This window comes from Hordeum vulgare, chromosome 6H (assembly GCF_904849725.1).
Source record: "Hordeum vulgare subsp. vulgare chromosome 6H, MorexV3_pseudomolecules_assembly, whole genome shotgun sequence".
In the NCBI taxonomy this organism is placed as follows: domain Eukaryota; kingdom Viridiplantae; phylum Streptophyta; class Magnoliopsida; order Poales; family Poaceae; genus Hordeum; species Hordeum vulgare.
Genome location: NC_058523.1, coordinates 46,796,280 through 46,812,894, shown reverse-complemented (window position 1 = coordinate 46,812,894; position 16,615 = coordinate 46,796,280). Strand labels below are relative to the sequence as shown.

At 44.8% G+C, this 16,615-nt stretch overlaps 1 protein-coding gene across 1 annotated transcript; it reads right to left on the bottom strand.

The window, feature by feature from the left end:
- Nucleotides 1-10,232: 10,232 nt before the first annotated feature.
- LOC123401336 (trichohyalin) lies at nt 10,233-15,323 on the bottom strand. Its single transcript, XM_045095120.1, has 10 exons — nt 15,028-15,323; nt 14,621-14,684; nt 13,790-14,025; nt 13,348-13,462; nt 13,201-13,275; nt 12,985-13,111; nt 11,988-12,907; nt 11,653-11,783; nt 11,227-11,316; nt 10,233-10,811 (listed from the first exon to the last, which is right to left on the bottom strand). Exons 2-10 carry the CDS (start codon nt 14,645-14,647, stop codon nt 10,712-10,714), a joined length of 1,821 nt encoding a protein of 606 aa, XP_044951055.1. The 5' UTR covers nt 14,648-14,684; nt 15,028-15,323; the 3' UTR covers nt 10,233-10,711.
- Nucleotides 15,324-16,615: the final 1,292 nt, after the last annotated feature.

The following is a 16,615-nucleotide window of genomic DNA, read 5'->3' as shown; positions in this document are numbered from 1 at the left end:
GTTTCTTCTTGGTCCGCTTGAACTTCTCATGACATCCTCGAAAGATAATTGATGGATTTGTACTTCCTCTTTTCATTAGAGAGAAAGGTAATGCTAGAATAGAAATTTAGAACTTTATGCTCACATGAACTTCATAACTTTGATTAAGACGTGTGTTGCATGTACACGTTTACTTTGGCGTATTCCTTCTACTCTAGGGGGGGGGGTATTTTGGTGGGCAGCCTATTCAGAATCGCTAATGGATCCTCTGTATCTATGTAACTAAAATGGTTGTTTGTTCTGTTGGGAAACGTTGCATGGGAAACAAAAAATTTCCTACGCGCACGAAGACCTATCATGGTGATGTCCATCTACGAGAGGGGATGTGTGATCTACGTACCCTTGTAGACCGTACAGCAGAAGCGTTAGTGAACGCGGTTGATGTAGTGGAACATCCTCACGTCCCTCGATCCGCCCCGCGAACCGTCCCGCGATCAGTCCCACGATCTAGTGCGGAACGGACGGCACCTCCGCGTTCATCACACGTACAGCTCGACGATGATCTCGGCCTCTTGATCCAGCAAGAGAGACGGAGAGGTAGATGAGTTCTCCGACAGCGTGACGGCGCTCCGGGGGTTGGTGGTGATCTTATATCAGCAGGGCTCCGCCCGAGCTCCGCAGAAACGCGATCTAGAGGTAAAACCGTGGAGATATGTGGTCGGGCTGCCGTGGCAAAGTTGTCTCAAATCAGCCCTAAAACCTCCGTATATATAGGGGGAAGAGGGGGAGCCTTGCCTTGGGGCTCAAGAGGCCCCAAGGGGGTCGGCCGAGCCAAGGGGGGAAGGTCTCCCCTTCCAAATCGAATCCAACTTGGTTTGGAAGGTGGAGTCCTTCTTCCCTTTCCCACCTCCTCCTTTTTTTTCTTTTCTCTTTGATTTTCTTCCTATGGCGCATAGGGCCTTCTTGGGCTGTCCCACCAGCCCACTAAGGGCTGGTGCGCCACCCCCAAGGCCTATGGGCTTCCCCGGGGTGGGTTGCCCCCCCCCCCCCCCCCGGTGAACACCCGGAACCCATTCGTCATTCCCGGTACATTCCCGGTAACTCCGAAAACCTTCCGGTAATCAAATGAGGTCATCCTATATATCAATCTTCGTTTCCGGACCATTCCGGAAACCCTCGTGACGTCCGTGATCTCATCCGGGACTCCGAACAACATTCGGTAACCAACCATATAACTCAAATACGCATAAAACAACGTCGAACCTTAAGTGTGCAGACCCTGCGGGTTCGAGAACTATGTAGACATGACCCGAGCGACTCCTCCGTCAATATCCAATAGCGGGACCTGGATGCCCATATTGGATCCTACATATTCTACGAAGATCTTATCGTTTGAACCTCAGTGCCAAGGATTCATATAATCCCGTATGTCATTCCCTTTGTCCTTCGGTATGTTACTTGCCCGAGATTCGATCGTCAGTATCCGCATACCTATTTCAATCTCGTTTACCGGCAAGTCTCTTTACTCGTTCCTTAATACAAGATCCCGCAACTTACACTAAGTCACATTGCTTGCAAGGCTTGTGTGTGATGTTGTATTACCGAGTGGGCCCCGAGATACCTCTCCGTCACACGGAGTGACAAATCCCAGTCTCGATCCATACTAACTCAACTAACACCTTCGGAGATACCCGTAGAGCATCTTTATAGTCACCCAGTTACGTTGCGACGTTTGATACACACAAAGCATTCCTCCGGTGTCAGTGATTTATATGATCTCATGGTCATAGGAACAAATACTTGACACGCAGAAAACAGTAGCAACAAAATGACACGATCAACATGCTACGTATATTAGTTTGGGTCTTAGTCCATCACATGATTCTCCTAATGATGTGATCCCGTTATCAAGTGACAACACTTGCCCATGGTCAGGAAACCTTGACCATCTTTGATCAACGAGCTAGTCAACTAGAGGCTTACTAGGGACAGTGTTTTGTCTATGTATCCACACATGCACTGTGTTTCCAATCAATACAATTATAGCATGGATAATAAACGATTATCATGAACAAAGAAATATAATAATAACTAATTTATTATTGCCTCTAGGGCATATTTCCAACAGTCTCCCACTTGCACTAGAGTCAATAATCTAGTTCACATCACCATGTGATTCCAACGAATCCAACACCCATATAGTTATGGGGTCTGATCACGTCTTGCTCATGAGAGAAGTTTTAGTCAACGGTTCTGAAATTTTCAGATCCGTGTGTTCTTTACAAATCTTTATGTCATCTTATAGATGCTGCTACTATGTGCTATTCGGAAATACTCCAAATATCTACTCTACTATACGAATCCGTTTCACTACTCATAGTTATTCGGATTAGTGTCAAAGCTTGCATCGACGTAACCCTTTACGACGAACTCTTTAACCACCTCCATAATCGAGAAAAATTCCTTAGTCCATCAGTTACTAAGTATAAATTTTGACCGCTGCTAGTGATTCAATCATGGATCACTCTCTGTACCTCTCAACAGACTTTGAGTCAAGGCACACATCAGGTGCGGTATCCAGCATGGCATACTTCAGATTCTACGGCCAAGGCATAGAAGACGACCTTCGTCTATTCTCTTTATTCTGCCGTGGTCGGGTTTTGAGTCTTACTCAAATCCACACCTTACAACACAACCAAGAACTCCTTCTTTGTTGATCTATTTTGAACTCCTTCAAAAACTTGTCAAGGCATGCATCTTGTTGAAACTTCCATTAAGCGCTTTCGATCTATCTCCATAGATATTTGATGCTCAACGTTCAAGTAGCGCAATCCAGGTACTCCTTTGAAAACTCCTTTCAAACAACCTTGTATGCTTTACAGAAATTCTACATTACTTCTGATCCACAATATGTCAACCACATATACTCATCAGAAATTCTATAGTGCTCCCACTCACTTCTTTGGAAATACAAGTTTCTCATAAACCTTGTACAAACCCAAAATCCTTGATCATCTCATCAAAGTGTATATTCCAACTCCGAGATGCTTGCACCAGTCCATTTAAGGATCGCTGGAGCTTGCATACTTGCTAGTATCTTTAGGATCGACAAAACCTCATGGTTGTATCTCATACAATGTTTGCTCAAGGAAACCATCGAGGAAACAATGTTTTGACATCCTACATGCAATATTTCATAAATAATGCAGCAACTACTAACATAATTCTAACAGACTTTTAGCATCGCTACGAGTGAGAAAGTCTCATCATAGTCAACTGTTTGATCTTGTCGGAAACATCTTTGCGACAAGTCGAGCTTTTCTTAATAGTGACTTATCACTATCATCATCTGTCTTCCTTTTAAATATCCATCTTTACTCAATAGTCCTATGACCATCAAGTAGTTCTTCCAAAGTCTAGACTTTGTTTTCATACATGGATCCTCTCTCGGATTTCATGGCTTCCAGCCATTTGTCGGAATCTGGGCCCACCATTGCTTTCTCCATAACTCGTAGGTTCACTGTTGCTCAACAACATGACCTCCAAGACAGGGTTACTGTACCACTCTGTAGTAGTACGCGACCTTGTCAACCTACGAGGCTTGTAGTAACTTGATCCGTTGCTCGATGATCACCATCATCAGCTTTCACTTCAATTGGTGTAGGCGCCACAGGAACAACTTCATGTGCCCTACTACACACTGGTCGAAGTGATGGTTCAATAACCTCATCAAGTTCTACCACCCTCCCACTCAATTCTTTCGAGAGAAACCTTTCCTCGAGAAAGGATCCGTTTCTAGAAACAAACTCTTTGCTTTCGGATCTGAGATAGGAGATGTACCCAACTATTTTGGATATCCTATGAAGATGCATTTATCCGCTTTGGGTTCGAGCTTATCAGACTGAAACTTTTTCACATAAGTGTCGAAGCCCCAAACTTTCAAGAAACGACAGTTTAGATTTCTCTAAACCTCAGTCTATACTGTGTCATCTCAACGGAAATACGCGGTGCCCTATTTTAAAGTGAATGCGGTTGTCTCTAATGCATAACCCATAAACGATAGTGGTATTTCGATAAGAGACATCATAGTATGCACCATACCAAATAGTGTGTGGCTATGACGTTCAGACACATCATCACACTATGATGTTCCAGGTGGCATGAACTGCGAAACAATTTCCACATTGTCTTAACTGCATACCAAAACTCGTAACTCAGATATTCATTTCTATGATCATATCGTAGACAGTTTATCCTCTTGTTACGACGAACTTCACTCTGAAACAGAATTGAACTTTTCAATATTTCAGACTTGTGATTCATTAAGCAAATACTCTAGTATCTACTCAAATCGTCATTGAAGTAAGAACATAATGATATCCACTGCGTGCCTCAGCACCCATTGGACTGCATACATCAAAATGTATCACTTCCAACAAGTTACTATCTTATTTCATCTCAATGAAAACAAGGCCTTGCTCATGTGGTATGATTTGCATGTCACTAGTGATTCAAAATCAAGTGAGTATAAAGATCCATCAGCATGGAGCCTCTTCATGCAATTTATACCAACATGACTCAAGCGGCAGTGCCACAAGTAAGCGGTACTATCATCATTACCTTGTATCTTTGGGCACCAATATCATGAACATGTGTAACACTACGATCGAGATTCAATAAACCATTGAAGGTGATTATTCAAGAAAATAGAGTAACCATTATTCTCTTTAAATGAATAATCGTATTGCAATAAACACGATCCAATCATGTTCATGCTTAACGCAAGCACCAAATAACAATTATTTAGGTTTAACACCAATCCCGATGGTAGAGGGAGAGTGCGACGTTTGATCATATCAACCTTGGAAACACTTCCAACACGTATCGTCACCTCGCCTTTAGCTAGTATCCGTTTATGCGTAGCTTTCATTTCGTGTTACTAATCACTTAGCAACCGAACCGGTATCCAATACCCTCGTGCTACTGGGAGTACTAGTAAAGTACACATCAACATCATGTATATCAAATATACTTCTTTCGACTTTTGCCAGCCTTCTTATCTACCAAGTATCTAGAGTTGCTCCGCCTCAGTGACTGTTCCCCTCATTACAGAAGCACTTAGTCTCGAGTTTGGGTTTAATCTTGGGTCTCTTCATTAGTGCAGCAACTGTTTTGCCGTTTCACGAAGTATCCCTTCTAGCCCTTGCCTTTCTTGAAACTTAGTGGTTTTACTAACCATCAACTATTGATGCTTCTTCTTGATTTCTACTTTCGCACTGTCAAACATCGCGAATCGATCAAGGATCATTGTATCTATCCTTGATATGTTATAGTTCATCACGAAGCTCTCACAGCTTGGTGGCAGTGATTTTGGAGAACCATCACTATCTCATCTGGAAGATTAACTCCCACTTGATTCAAGCGATTGTCGTACTCAGACAATCTGAGCACACGCTCAACGATTGAGCTTTTCTCCTTTACTTTGTGGACAAAGAATCTTGTCAGAGGTCTCGTACCTCTTAACAAGGGCACAAGCATGAAATCACAATTTTATCTCTTTAGAACATCACTTATGTTCCATGACGTCTCAAAACATCTTCGGCGCCTTGCTTCTAAGCCATTAAGTATTTTTCACTGAACTATCGTGTAGTCATCAGAAACGTGTATGTCGGATGTTCACAGCATCCACAGACGACGCTCGAGGTGCAGCACACGGAGTGGTGCATTAAGGACATAAGCCTTCTGCGCAGCAACGAGGACAATCCTGTGCAAAGTTTGCTACTATCAACTTTCAACTAAATTTTCTCTAGGAACATATAAAAACAGTAGAGCTATAGCGCAAGCTACATCGTAATTCGCAAAGACCATTAGACTATGTTCATGAAAATTAGTTCAATTAATCATATTACTTAAGAACTCCCACTCAAAAAGTACATCTCACTAGTCATTTGAGTGGTACATGATCCAAATCCACTATCTCAAGTCCGATCATCACGTGAGTTGAGAATAGTTTCAGTGGTAAGCATCTCTATGCTAATCATATCAACTATACGATTCATGCTCGACCTTTCGGTCTCATGTGTTCCGAGGCCATGTCTGCACATGCTAGGCTCGTCAAGCTTAACCCGAGTGTTCTGCGTGTGCAACTATTTTGCACCCGTTGTATGTGAACGTTGAGTCTATCACACCCGATCATCACGTGGTGTCTCGAAACGAAGAACTGTCGCAACGGTGCACAGTCGGGGAGAACACAATTTCGTCTTGAAATTTTAGTGAGAGATCACCTCATAATGCTACCGTCGTTCTAAGCAAGATAAGGTGCAAAAAGGATTAACATCACATGCAATTCATAACTGACATGATATGGCCATCATCACGTGCTTCTTGATCTCCATCACCAAAGCACCGGCACGATCTTCTTGTCACCGGCGTCACACCATGATCTCCATCATCATGATCTCCATCAACGTGTCGCCATCGGGGTTGTCGTGCTACTCATGCTATTACTACTAAAGCTACGTCCTAGCAATATAGTAAGCGCATCTCCAAGCACAAACGTTAGTTTAAAGACAACCCTATGGCTCCTGCCGGCTGCCGTACCATCGACGTGCAAGTCGATATTAACTATTACAACATGATCATCTCATACATCCAATATATCACATCACATCGTTGGCCATATCACATCACAAGCATACCCTGCAAAAACAAGTTAGACGTCCTCTAATTGTTGTTGCATGTTTTTACATGGTGACCATGGGTATCTAGTAGGATCACATCTTACTTACGCAAACACCACAACGGAGATATATGAATTGCTATTTAACCTCATCCAAGGACCTCCTCGGTCAAATCCGATTCAACTAAAGTTGGAGAAACCGACACCCGCCAGTCATCTTTGAGAAACGGAGTTACTCGTAGCGATGAAACCAGTCTCTCGTAAGCGTACGAGTAATGTCGGTCCGAGCCGCTTCGATCCAACAATACCATGGAATCAAGAAAAGACTAAGGAGGGCAGCAAGACGCACATCACCGCCCACCAAAACTTTTGTGTTCTACTCGAGATTACATCTACGCATGAACCTAGCTCATGATGCCACTGTTGGGGAATGTTGCATGGGAAACAAAAAATTTCCTACGCGCACGAAGACCTATCATGGTGATGTCCATCTACGAGAGGGGATGTGTGATCTACGTACCCTTGTAGACCGTACAGCAGAAGCGTTAGTGAACGCGGTTGATGTAGTGGAACGTCCTCATGTCCCTCGATCCGCCCCGCGAACCGTCCCGCGATCAGTCCCACGATCTAGTGCCGAACGGACGGCACCTCCGCGTTCAGCACACGTACAGCTCGACGATGATCTCGGCCTTCTTGATCCAGCAACAGAGACGGAGAGGTAGATGAGTTCTTCAGCAGCGTGACGGCGCTCCGGAGGTTGGTGGTGATCTTATCTCAGCAGGGCTCCGCCCGAGCTCCGCAGAAATGCGATCTAGAGGTAAAACCGTGGAGATATGTGGTCGGGCTGCCGTGGCAAAGTTGTCTCAAATCAGCCCTAAAACCTCCGTATATATAGGGGGAAGAGGGGGAGCCTTGCCTTGGGGCTCAAGAGGCCCCAAGGGGGTCGTCCGAGCCAAGGGGGGAAGGTCTCCCCTTCCAAACCGAATCCAACTTGGTTTGGAAGGTGGAGTCCTTCTTCCCTTTCCCACCTCCTCCTTTTTTTTCTTTTCTCTTTGATTTTCTTCCTATGGCGCATAGGGCCTTCTTGGGCTGTCCCACCAGCCCACTAAGGGCTGGTGCGCCACCCCCAAGGCCTACGGGCTTCCCCGGGGTGGGTTGCCCCCCCCCCCCCCCCCCCGCCCCCCCGGTGAACACCCGGAACCCATTCGTCATTCCCGGTAACTCCGAAAACCTTCCGATAATCAAATGAGGTCATCCTATATATCAATCTTCGTTTCCGGACCATTCCGGAAACCCTCGTGACGTCCGTGATCTCATCCGGGACTCCGAACAACATTCGGTAACCAACCATATAACTCAAATACGCATAAAACAACGTCGAACCTTAAGTGTGCAGACCCTGCGGGTTTGAGAACTGTGTAGACATGACCCGAGCGACTCCTCCGTCAATATCCAATAGCGGGACCTGGATGCCCATATTGGATCCTACATATTCTACGAAGATCTTACCGTTTGAACCTCAGTGCCAAGGATTCATATAATCCCGTATGTCATTCCCTTTGTCCTTCGGTATGTTACTTGCCCGAGATTCGATCGTCAGTATCCGCATACCTATTTCAATCTCGTTTACCGTCAAGTCTCTTTACTCGTTCCTTAATACAAGATCCCGCAACTTACACTAAGTCACATTGCTTGCAAGGCTTGTGTGTGATGTTGTATTACCGAGTGGGCCCCGAGATACCTCTCCGTCACACGGAGTGACAAATCCCAGTCTCGATCCATACTAACTCAACTAACACCTTCGGAGATACCTGTAGAGCATCTTTATAGTCACCCAGTTACGTTGCGACGTTTGATACACACAAAGCATTTCTCCGGTGTCAGTGAGTTATATGATCTCATGGTCATAGGAACAAATACTTGACACGCAGAAAACAGTAGCAATAAAATGACACGATCAACATGCTACGTATATTAGTTTGGGTCTTAGTCCATCACATGATTCTCCTAATGATGTGATCCCGTTATCAAGTGACAACACTTGCTCATGGTCAGGAAACCTTGACCATCTTTGATCAACGAGCTAGTCAACTAGAGGCTTACTAGGGACAGTGTTTTGTCTATGTATCCACACATGCACTGTGTTTCCAATCAATACAATTATAGCATGGATAATAAACGATTATCATGAACAAAGAAATATAATAATAACTAATTTATTATTGCCTCTAGGGCATATTTCCAACATGTTCTTACTTTGGCGTCTTGGGTATGAATTGCTGAATAATTCGACATTTGGGTTCAACACCATAAGATTATCAGACCAATGTGCTATAATTTTATATATAATAAGATCTAAAGGCTAGCAGTTCTATCTAACTCCACTAATTCACTTGTATGTCAATACTGGCCTGCAACTTAGCAACAAATGACACAAATGACACAACTATGAGGACACTATGTTATCCTCCCTGTTTTCTGTTTTGGTGATCAGAGGTATGTGGATCACACTCCTTTGTATACTTCTTTACCTCGGAAGTGAAGATTTATGTTTGTAATGTCATCTGAGATGCATTTTTGTTTTGTTAAGAGAATATTAGAACTGGACTATTTGTTTGGACAAAAACGACAGGGGATCTTCTTATTGCGCATATACAAAATATGTAGTAAAAATACAAAAAGCGAGCCACAAGATCCAAGTTGTAACATGTTGTGTGTTCACTACATTAGTTAGCCTTAGTGCAGAGAATATGTGTAGAATGTAAGAATTGTTTTCCCTGAACTTTAGCCGCATTGATACCATTTTCATGAGGTTGTAATTAAGCATTACTTACTCATAATCTTTTTTTTGTGAATTTAATTACTCATATCTGGGACCTTGAATTTGTTATTGCTTCAGGATTATTGCATGTCTGTTTATTTTCCTTCTCAAATTTAAGCCATTTTTTCTCCTGATGCTATATGATGTATCTCAAGATATTGTTGCTCTTCGAATTTTTGATCTGTAGAACAGAAAAATACGATAGCCTGAAGTCAGCGTGAACACTTCATTCATATACAGAAATTCACTTGTAGGGGATTCTATTTGTTTGGGAATTACATATCGAAAAAGGGTGTATATTGGTAAGAGAATATATAATTGATGCTACAGAAACGAAAGATGGCTTGATATTTTTATTTTGTGCCATACCGATTTACGTTAAAAAAAAGCATGCTGATTCATGAAGAATAATATTTCTAATTGTTTGTCTATCAAATTTGCGTACTATGCATTTTGTATGCATTTTGTCTAAATGTCAAATTTGAGGATGTTTGAGACATGATATGATTGTCTAAACGTGCGCTGCACGTGCACTTGTACTAGTGATGATATAGTGCAGATAACGGAATCGGGTCCACGAGACAGTTACTGTACTGCATACCATGAGACAATTACTGTACTGCATGGTATGCTACTGCAGAGGATCCTAACCCGCCCACATGTCATACACCGTCTTAAGCCAACAAAGCGCAGTCCCAGTTAAGTCCATTACTTTTCACGATCCTGATGATGCATTGCATAACCACACTAACAAAACAGAAAAAACTTAATTATTTGAAATTGCATTGTTTACTACTACAACACATCTACATCCAACTTAATTTAACAGAGGTGCCACTTATCTATGACATGTTTATGACCAGCTAACGGGAAAAAAATCAGTTACATCATGAGAAAACAAGGTAGTACAACCCAACAATGTGACGAGTCGATACCACTTAAAGAAAAAAACTTGCGCCCGGGAACTAACTACCCCTATCAGCTTCAGAAGAAGTACAACCCACAAGGACTTGAACGGTCTACAAGCCACTTAACATCTGCAAGAACTTTTCACCTGCCGTTCTTTTTTCTGATTTGGCGTGAAATAGTCACGGCGCTTAACTGGGGCAGAGCTCGGCGGCTCGCTCATTGTTGTCTGCACAGACAGCACCACAAGTCCAGCCGAAGGTGTTGAGGCCTTTGCAGAAACAACATCCAGAAATGACAAATGCTGGAGCCAACTGATCCAGCTGCTATCGGCCTACACGCCGTCTCTTCCTCTCCTGTTCACGCCTCTCTTCTTCCTCGAGCAGGCGGAGCTGTTCTTCGTCCTCCTTCCTTGCAATCCTTGCACTGACCACGTAAGCAAACAACAGAGTGAGAGGTCAATAAGATGCAAACTATACAGCAGTTTGAGCGATAACTGTCGGTCACGCATTTCCATTTTCTGGAACGGGTTCTAAACAACAGACATCTCGTTCAAGCGTGTCGGGTGCACACTTTACTGAGTATATAATTATATTAGGAAGGTAGACTAAAAGTAACCAACAACGAGAACGTAATTTGCCGAGTAATATGCTGATTTCATTTTTGCCACAGATTTCTTCGCAGTGTAATGTGGACAAGACACCATCAGTACATGACTTGTCCAGAAATTGTGCATATTTCTCAAATAATCTCTATTTGTTTTCACCTTCTACAATCTTGCAACAGGACAGAATACAAATATATGAGATAAAAATGCATTATGTGAAAAACATAGCTATACCTTCTTTTCTCTTCCATCTCTATAGTAGCGAAATCTGCTTCCATGTCACTATCATCATCATCTCTGCCTGCATATTTACTAGGGTCATACCTGCACCGGAAGCACAGACTTGTAAGAGTTTTCTTCTTTTCGAAGCAATATAACATATAAACTTATTTCATGTCATACAATTAAATCAAATAGCCTTGTTACAAGAAAACCACTAAACCGAAACAAGCCAAGATGAAAATTCAACAGGTATTGTGATAGGTCTAGTCAGTCCATGATCCATGTTAAGTAAATTATCCAAACACTAGTAGACACTGACACTCAGAAGATACAAACCCAACTTGTACACCAAATTATACACATAGGGAACATATTATCAAAAAAATTAACCAGGATAACTGACAATATGCCCAGAAACAGCATGGGAATAAAATTTACCTGAACATATTCCTAATCATTGCCATGGGGTCGCCCTCATCGTCAATGTCATCATCAAACCTTCGTTTCCCCAATTGCTTTTTCTTTGCACGATCATCACGTATTCCATTGGCAGATACTTGTCGAGATGGCTAAATGGGCACACAAAGACAATGAAGAAACAAACTTAGCACGTCGATATCATTACGAATCATCACACTCTGAACATGAAAATCTATGCACATGGCATATAACATCAAAAGAAAAACCAATAGATAATTGCTTCACCGGCACTATTTTTTCGACAAACAAACAGCTTGACAAAATATTGCCATAGGTTTCGAGGGATTCCTTACCTGCCTTTCTGCTGGTTTTACTCCATTTGCTTGGACTCTTCTTTGATCAGGATAATGACCTTGCGAGGAAAGAGGCCTCTGCCGCTGCAACATCTGTTGCGGCCTGTTGTTTTGTGTCAGCTGTCTTTGGCTTTGTGAGGATTGCAACTGTGAAGATTGCTGTGGTCTCTGTCTCTGTAGTGATTGTTGTGGTCTCTGACTCTGCGATGACTGTTGTGGTCTCTGACTCTGCGATGACTGCAGTGGCCTCTCACGCTGCGATGACTGCAGTGGCCTCTCACGCTGCGACGACTGCAGTGGCCTCTGGCTCTGTGACGACTGTTGTGGCCTCTGGCTCTGCGATGACTGCTGTGGCCTCTGGCTCTGCAACGACTGCTGTTGCCTCTGGCTCTGCGATGACTGCTGTGGCCGCTGGCTCTGCGACGACTGCTGTGGCCGCTGGCTCTGCAACGACTGCTGTGGCCTCTGGCTCTGTGACGACTGCTGTGGCCTCTGGCTCTGCGACGACTGCTGTGGCCTCTGACCATACGAGGCTGATTGCATCCTCTGACTTTGTGAGGACTGTGGTTGACCGTTAGGTAACACAGGCTGCTTTCTAGCTAAATGATCCTTTCTCAGAGATTGTTCATTCACTTCCTTCATAGAAGGCTTATTTGCTATCTGACTCTTGCTCGGAAACTTTTGGCCTGCAGCTTTGCTTCCAGTGGTCTGGCTGGACCCATTTCTAACAACACTATGCATCCTTCCATTGTCAAGAGATCTTTCTCTACTTGGGAGTGTCTCCTTTCCCTTGGATTCAAACTTACTTTCAGGGCGTCTTTGTGTGGACGATGTGTTGTTCAACCCATGACCATTTGGCAATCTGGCAGGCTGACTTATTGGTGCCCTACTTTTCCCTGCAGAATGCATCATCTCGCGATCTTTGAAACAACAAAACAAAACATCAGCACTCTCCACTAAAAAAAAAGAAAGTTTTGCGATAGAAGTTCAAACTCACCAGACTTTTTAGTCAAGGAAGGCCTAGCCGCAGGTTTTTCCCTTGGAGGAGATGGAATGTCAGCATCATCTGAGAGTAGAAATGAATAGTCCCGATTATCCTTAAGTGCCTCAGCCTTCTTTTTTGCCTGCATTGCAGCTGCTATTTTGTGACTGCGCTGGCCAAAGTTTAATAAAGCAAAGAAATGAACAATGTAAGAAGATATATCCTTTGTACCTCATTAACAATCTTTTGCTTCTGGTGAAATCCATTTGGTTTAGCTTGCACTTTCGAAGATGATGGGATGTCCTTCTGCATATATATTACCTGCAATTAGTAAGTGATGGATCAACAATAATCAGAATGAGATGTAGTGCCACATACTCCAGGAGGTCTTCGCTCTCTGGGCACTGTGTTCTGTATCTCTTTCATTGACTTCCTTTCTTCAATTACACGCTGGGAAATCACCGGCTTGGAGGGCCCAAAGAAGGAGCCAAAACTACACGAGTGAAATACATAATGAAAATGGTTACCCATCACCGTACCAAGATCAGACGAAATGTCGAATTTGAGTGGACAATAATATTTAAAAGGATAGCATGACAGTCTGTTGAGTATAATAACTTCCGCAGTTCCAAGACAAATTATAAATAAATAAACTTAACACCCTAAAGGTCCTGATAGAAGGTATGTGAGAAGGAAGCATTGTCCGACTATTTTCATCTAAGGAATGTATTTTTCTATTCTATACAGGTTCCTGGAGCATAACCAAACAAAATGCTCGACAAAGTGTAGAAGAGGCGTCTTGAAATTTACAGACACTTACTTGGCTGGGGGTGCTTTTCTATCATGCGAGGAAGCCGAGCGACCAGCTGTGCTAGCACTAGCACTCTGTGCCTTCCGCCTAATCTGCTCCTTCAATCGTTCTCTAATTTGAAGGAACTCCTGCTGACCCTCTGGTGGCTCTTCGTCCTCCCCAGGAGCTTCTGCACCTTCGTCCTCATACTCATCTTCATCATAGTACTCGTCCTCATACTCATCCTCCACTGCCCGATGATAACCCTTTACGATGATGGGAAAAAGAAATATATTGTCAGTCTATCGCAAATGAAATGGCTATAGTTCCTCCTCAAATTAATTAACCATACATGTTCATGATCATAACAGAATATCAAGCAAACCATGATTCCAGCTGCTTCTACAGATGATAGATGCAGAAACAAAAGTACTACAATGAACTTAGAAACATAAATTATATTAGACTGATATATACACTGTCAGTCTATCACAGATGAAATGGCTATAGTTCCTCTCCTCCTCCTCAAATGAATTAACCATACATTGATACATGTTCATGATCATAACAGAATATCGAGAAAACCATGATTCCAGCTGCTTCTACAGATGATAGACGCGGAAACAAAAGTACAACAATGGACTTAGAAGCTTAAATTACATTAGTCTCATATATAGGGAAAGGAATGCACTGACAGTTATCACATATGAAATGGCTATAGTTCAACCTTTTCAAATGAATTGAGCATACATGTTCATGATCATAACAGAATATCCAGCAAACTATGATTCCAGCTGCTTCTACAGATGATAGATGCAGAAACAGTAGTAGTTAAATGGAGTTAAAGGCTTGGATTATTACATTGGTCTCATACTCGTAGCGGCTCATTTGCGCCAGTGATCCCGTCGCGTCGGCGTCGCAGTTCCTGAATCAAAGCCAGCAATCCGCATGAGTTTCCAATACGGCGCCACGAATATTTTCACGGAGCGTGCAAGTCTTCGCGAAAAAAACATCCAGCCGGGACCAGAGCACCGAAATACGCGCCAGGAAAGCAGCAATCGGCCCCCGAAATCCCGCTGTCGAGGGCCAGACCACGTGGCCTAGAGCTAATCGCGCGAGCCCCACCCCGAAACGCGAAGAAACGAGCGGCCCCATCTAGGGTTTCCGCAGGCAGGGAAACGCAAATCTGGGACGACGCCGCCGCCGCGGAAGACGACACTCCCCCATCGAACCGGCCCAAATTCGCGGCGTCGGGCACGGGTGCTCACCTCGGCGCGCAGAGAATCGCGTCCTCCGGGGCCGGCGGGGGTATGCGCGGGGCGGATTCGTCCCGGCGAGATTCCGCGCGACCGCGGCTGGATCAGAGGAGGGGCGCCGCGAGAGAAGTCGTCGCGGGAGGCCGTGGGGCGGAGGGCGAGCGCGGGGCCGACGGGAGCCGGTCGGAGCCCGGCTCGCGGTCGCGGGACGCGGGGGGGAGGCCGGCGGGGAGGAGGAGTCGCCGGCGCGGGCGCGGGGAGGCTTTAGGGGCTGCTTCGTTGGGTCGGGAATGTGGAGCAGCGAGGCCGCGAGAGGGGAATGGGTCGGAGGCCGGGCGGTTTATAAATAGGCGCGTGCGTGCGTTTCCGCGAGGTAAGAAACTGACATGACGTGACGTCTTGCTTGCTTGGGGCTGGCTGGATGGATAGATGTCTCTGGAAAGAGTCTGCGGGTCTGGTGGGCCTTCCTCTCTTCTTTGAGAGTTGCTGGCCATACGACTATCGCCGCCTAGCGTTGGAGGCCCATCTTTCTTTCTACTTTTGCCTGCCGCCAAGTGCTCTCCGTAGGAAAACCCTATTTGGTAGGCCGAACGCACAGGCGCGCGACAAAGTGGGCGAGCCCATCTCCCTCTACAGCAGTTCTGGTTTTGCTTCTTTTTTTTGTCCTTTTTTCTGTTTCGTTTCTTTTCTTTTTTCTGTTTCTGTTTCTTTTCTTTTCCTTTTTTTTCTAAGGTTATTTTTATTAAACTAAGTTCATCTTTGAGAATTGTTTTTGAAATTCAGAAACTTTTCGTGCTTTAAAAAATGGGAAAGTCTTATGTCCCACCGACTGATCCGGTGGATCTATCATCCGTGTCCTTGTCCGTCGATCTGGCATCCATCTGACGGACCAGATCGTGCCCGCATCCATCGGAGAAACGACCTAGCTGACCGTTTTCCTGAAACTGGAGCGTAGTTTCAGGAAACTGTCCGAAGTTGCACGATCTGTTTGAGAGGAGCGGGCGACTACTGGATCTGGGGGAGGGTGGCGGCTCTCGATAGACGACGGCGCGGCCGGGGCTCGCCGTGACGACGACTACGCCTTCGGTAGCGGCGCGGCCGGGGCTCGCCGTGACGACGACTACTCCTTCGGTAGCGGCGGCGGCCAGTACCACCCCAAGCAGGTACGCCCGTCCCCTTTTCCCCTCGCGAGCTGCAGGAATGGAATCAGGCGCCGCACCTCGGCCCCCTGGCGAGCTGCGGGAGCTGGTGCTTGTGTTGTAGCGTGTAGCAGTCGAGCTAGTCGACCACGTCGTCGTCGGCCTAGAGCAGCTCCTTGATGGCTGTGAGGGATCTGGCCAGCGCCCTGTTTCTGTTTCAGACATGGCGTTGACGGTAGAGACGACCCCGTCGACTTGCTCGACATCGTCCCTGAGCCCCTCCACCTCGCTGTCGAGCCCTATTTTTGCGAATCCTCAGATGGTGAATCACTGCAGTTTAGGATCTAGGTAGCGTTCTAGATTGTAGAACAGAGAGCTCTGTTGTCTCCAGTTTAAAATGATTTATCATGTTTCCCAATCAGTCATATGAACAAAGTGTTGAGCTCTGTTGTTCTGGGTAG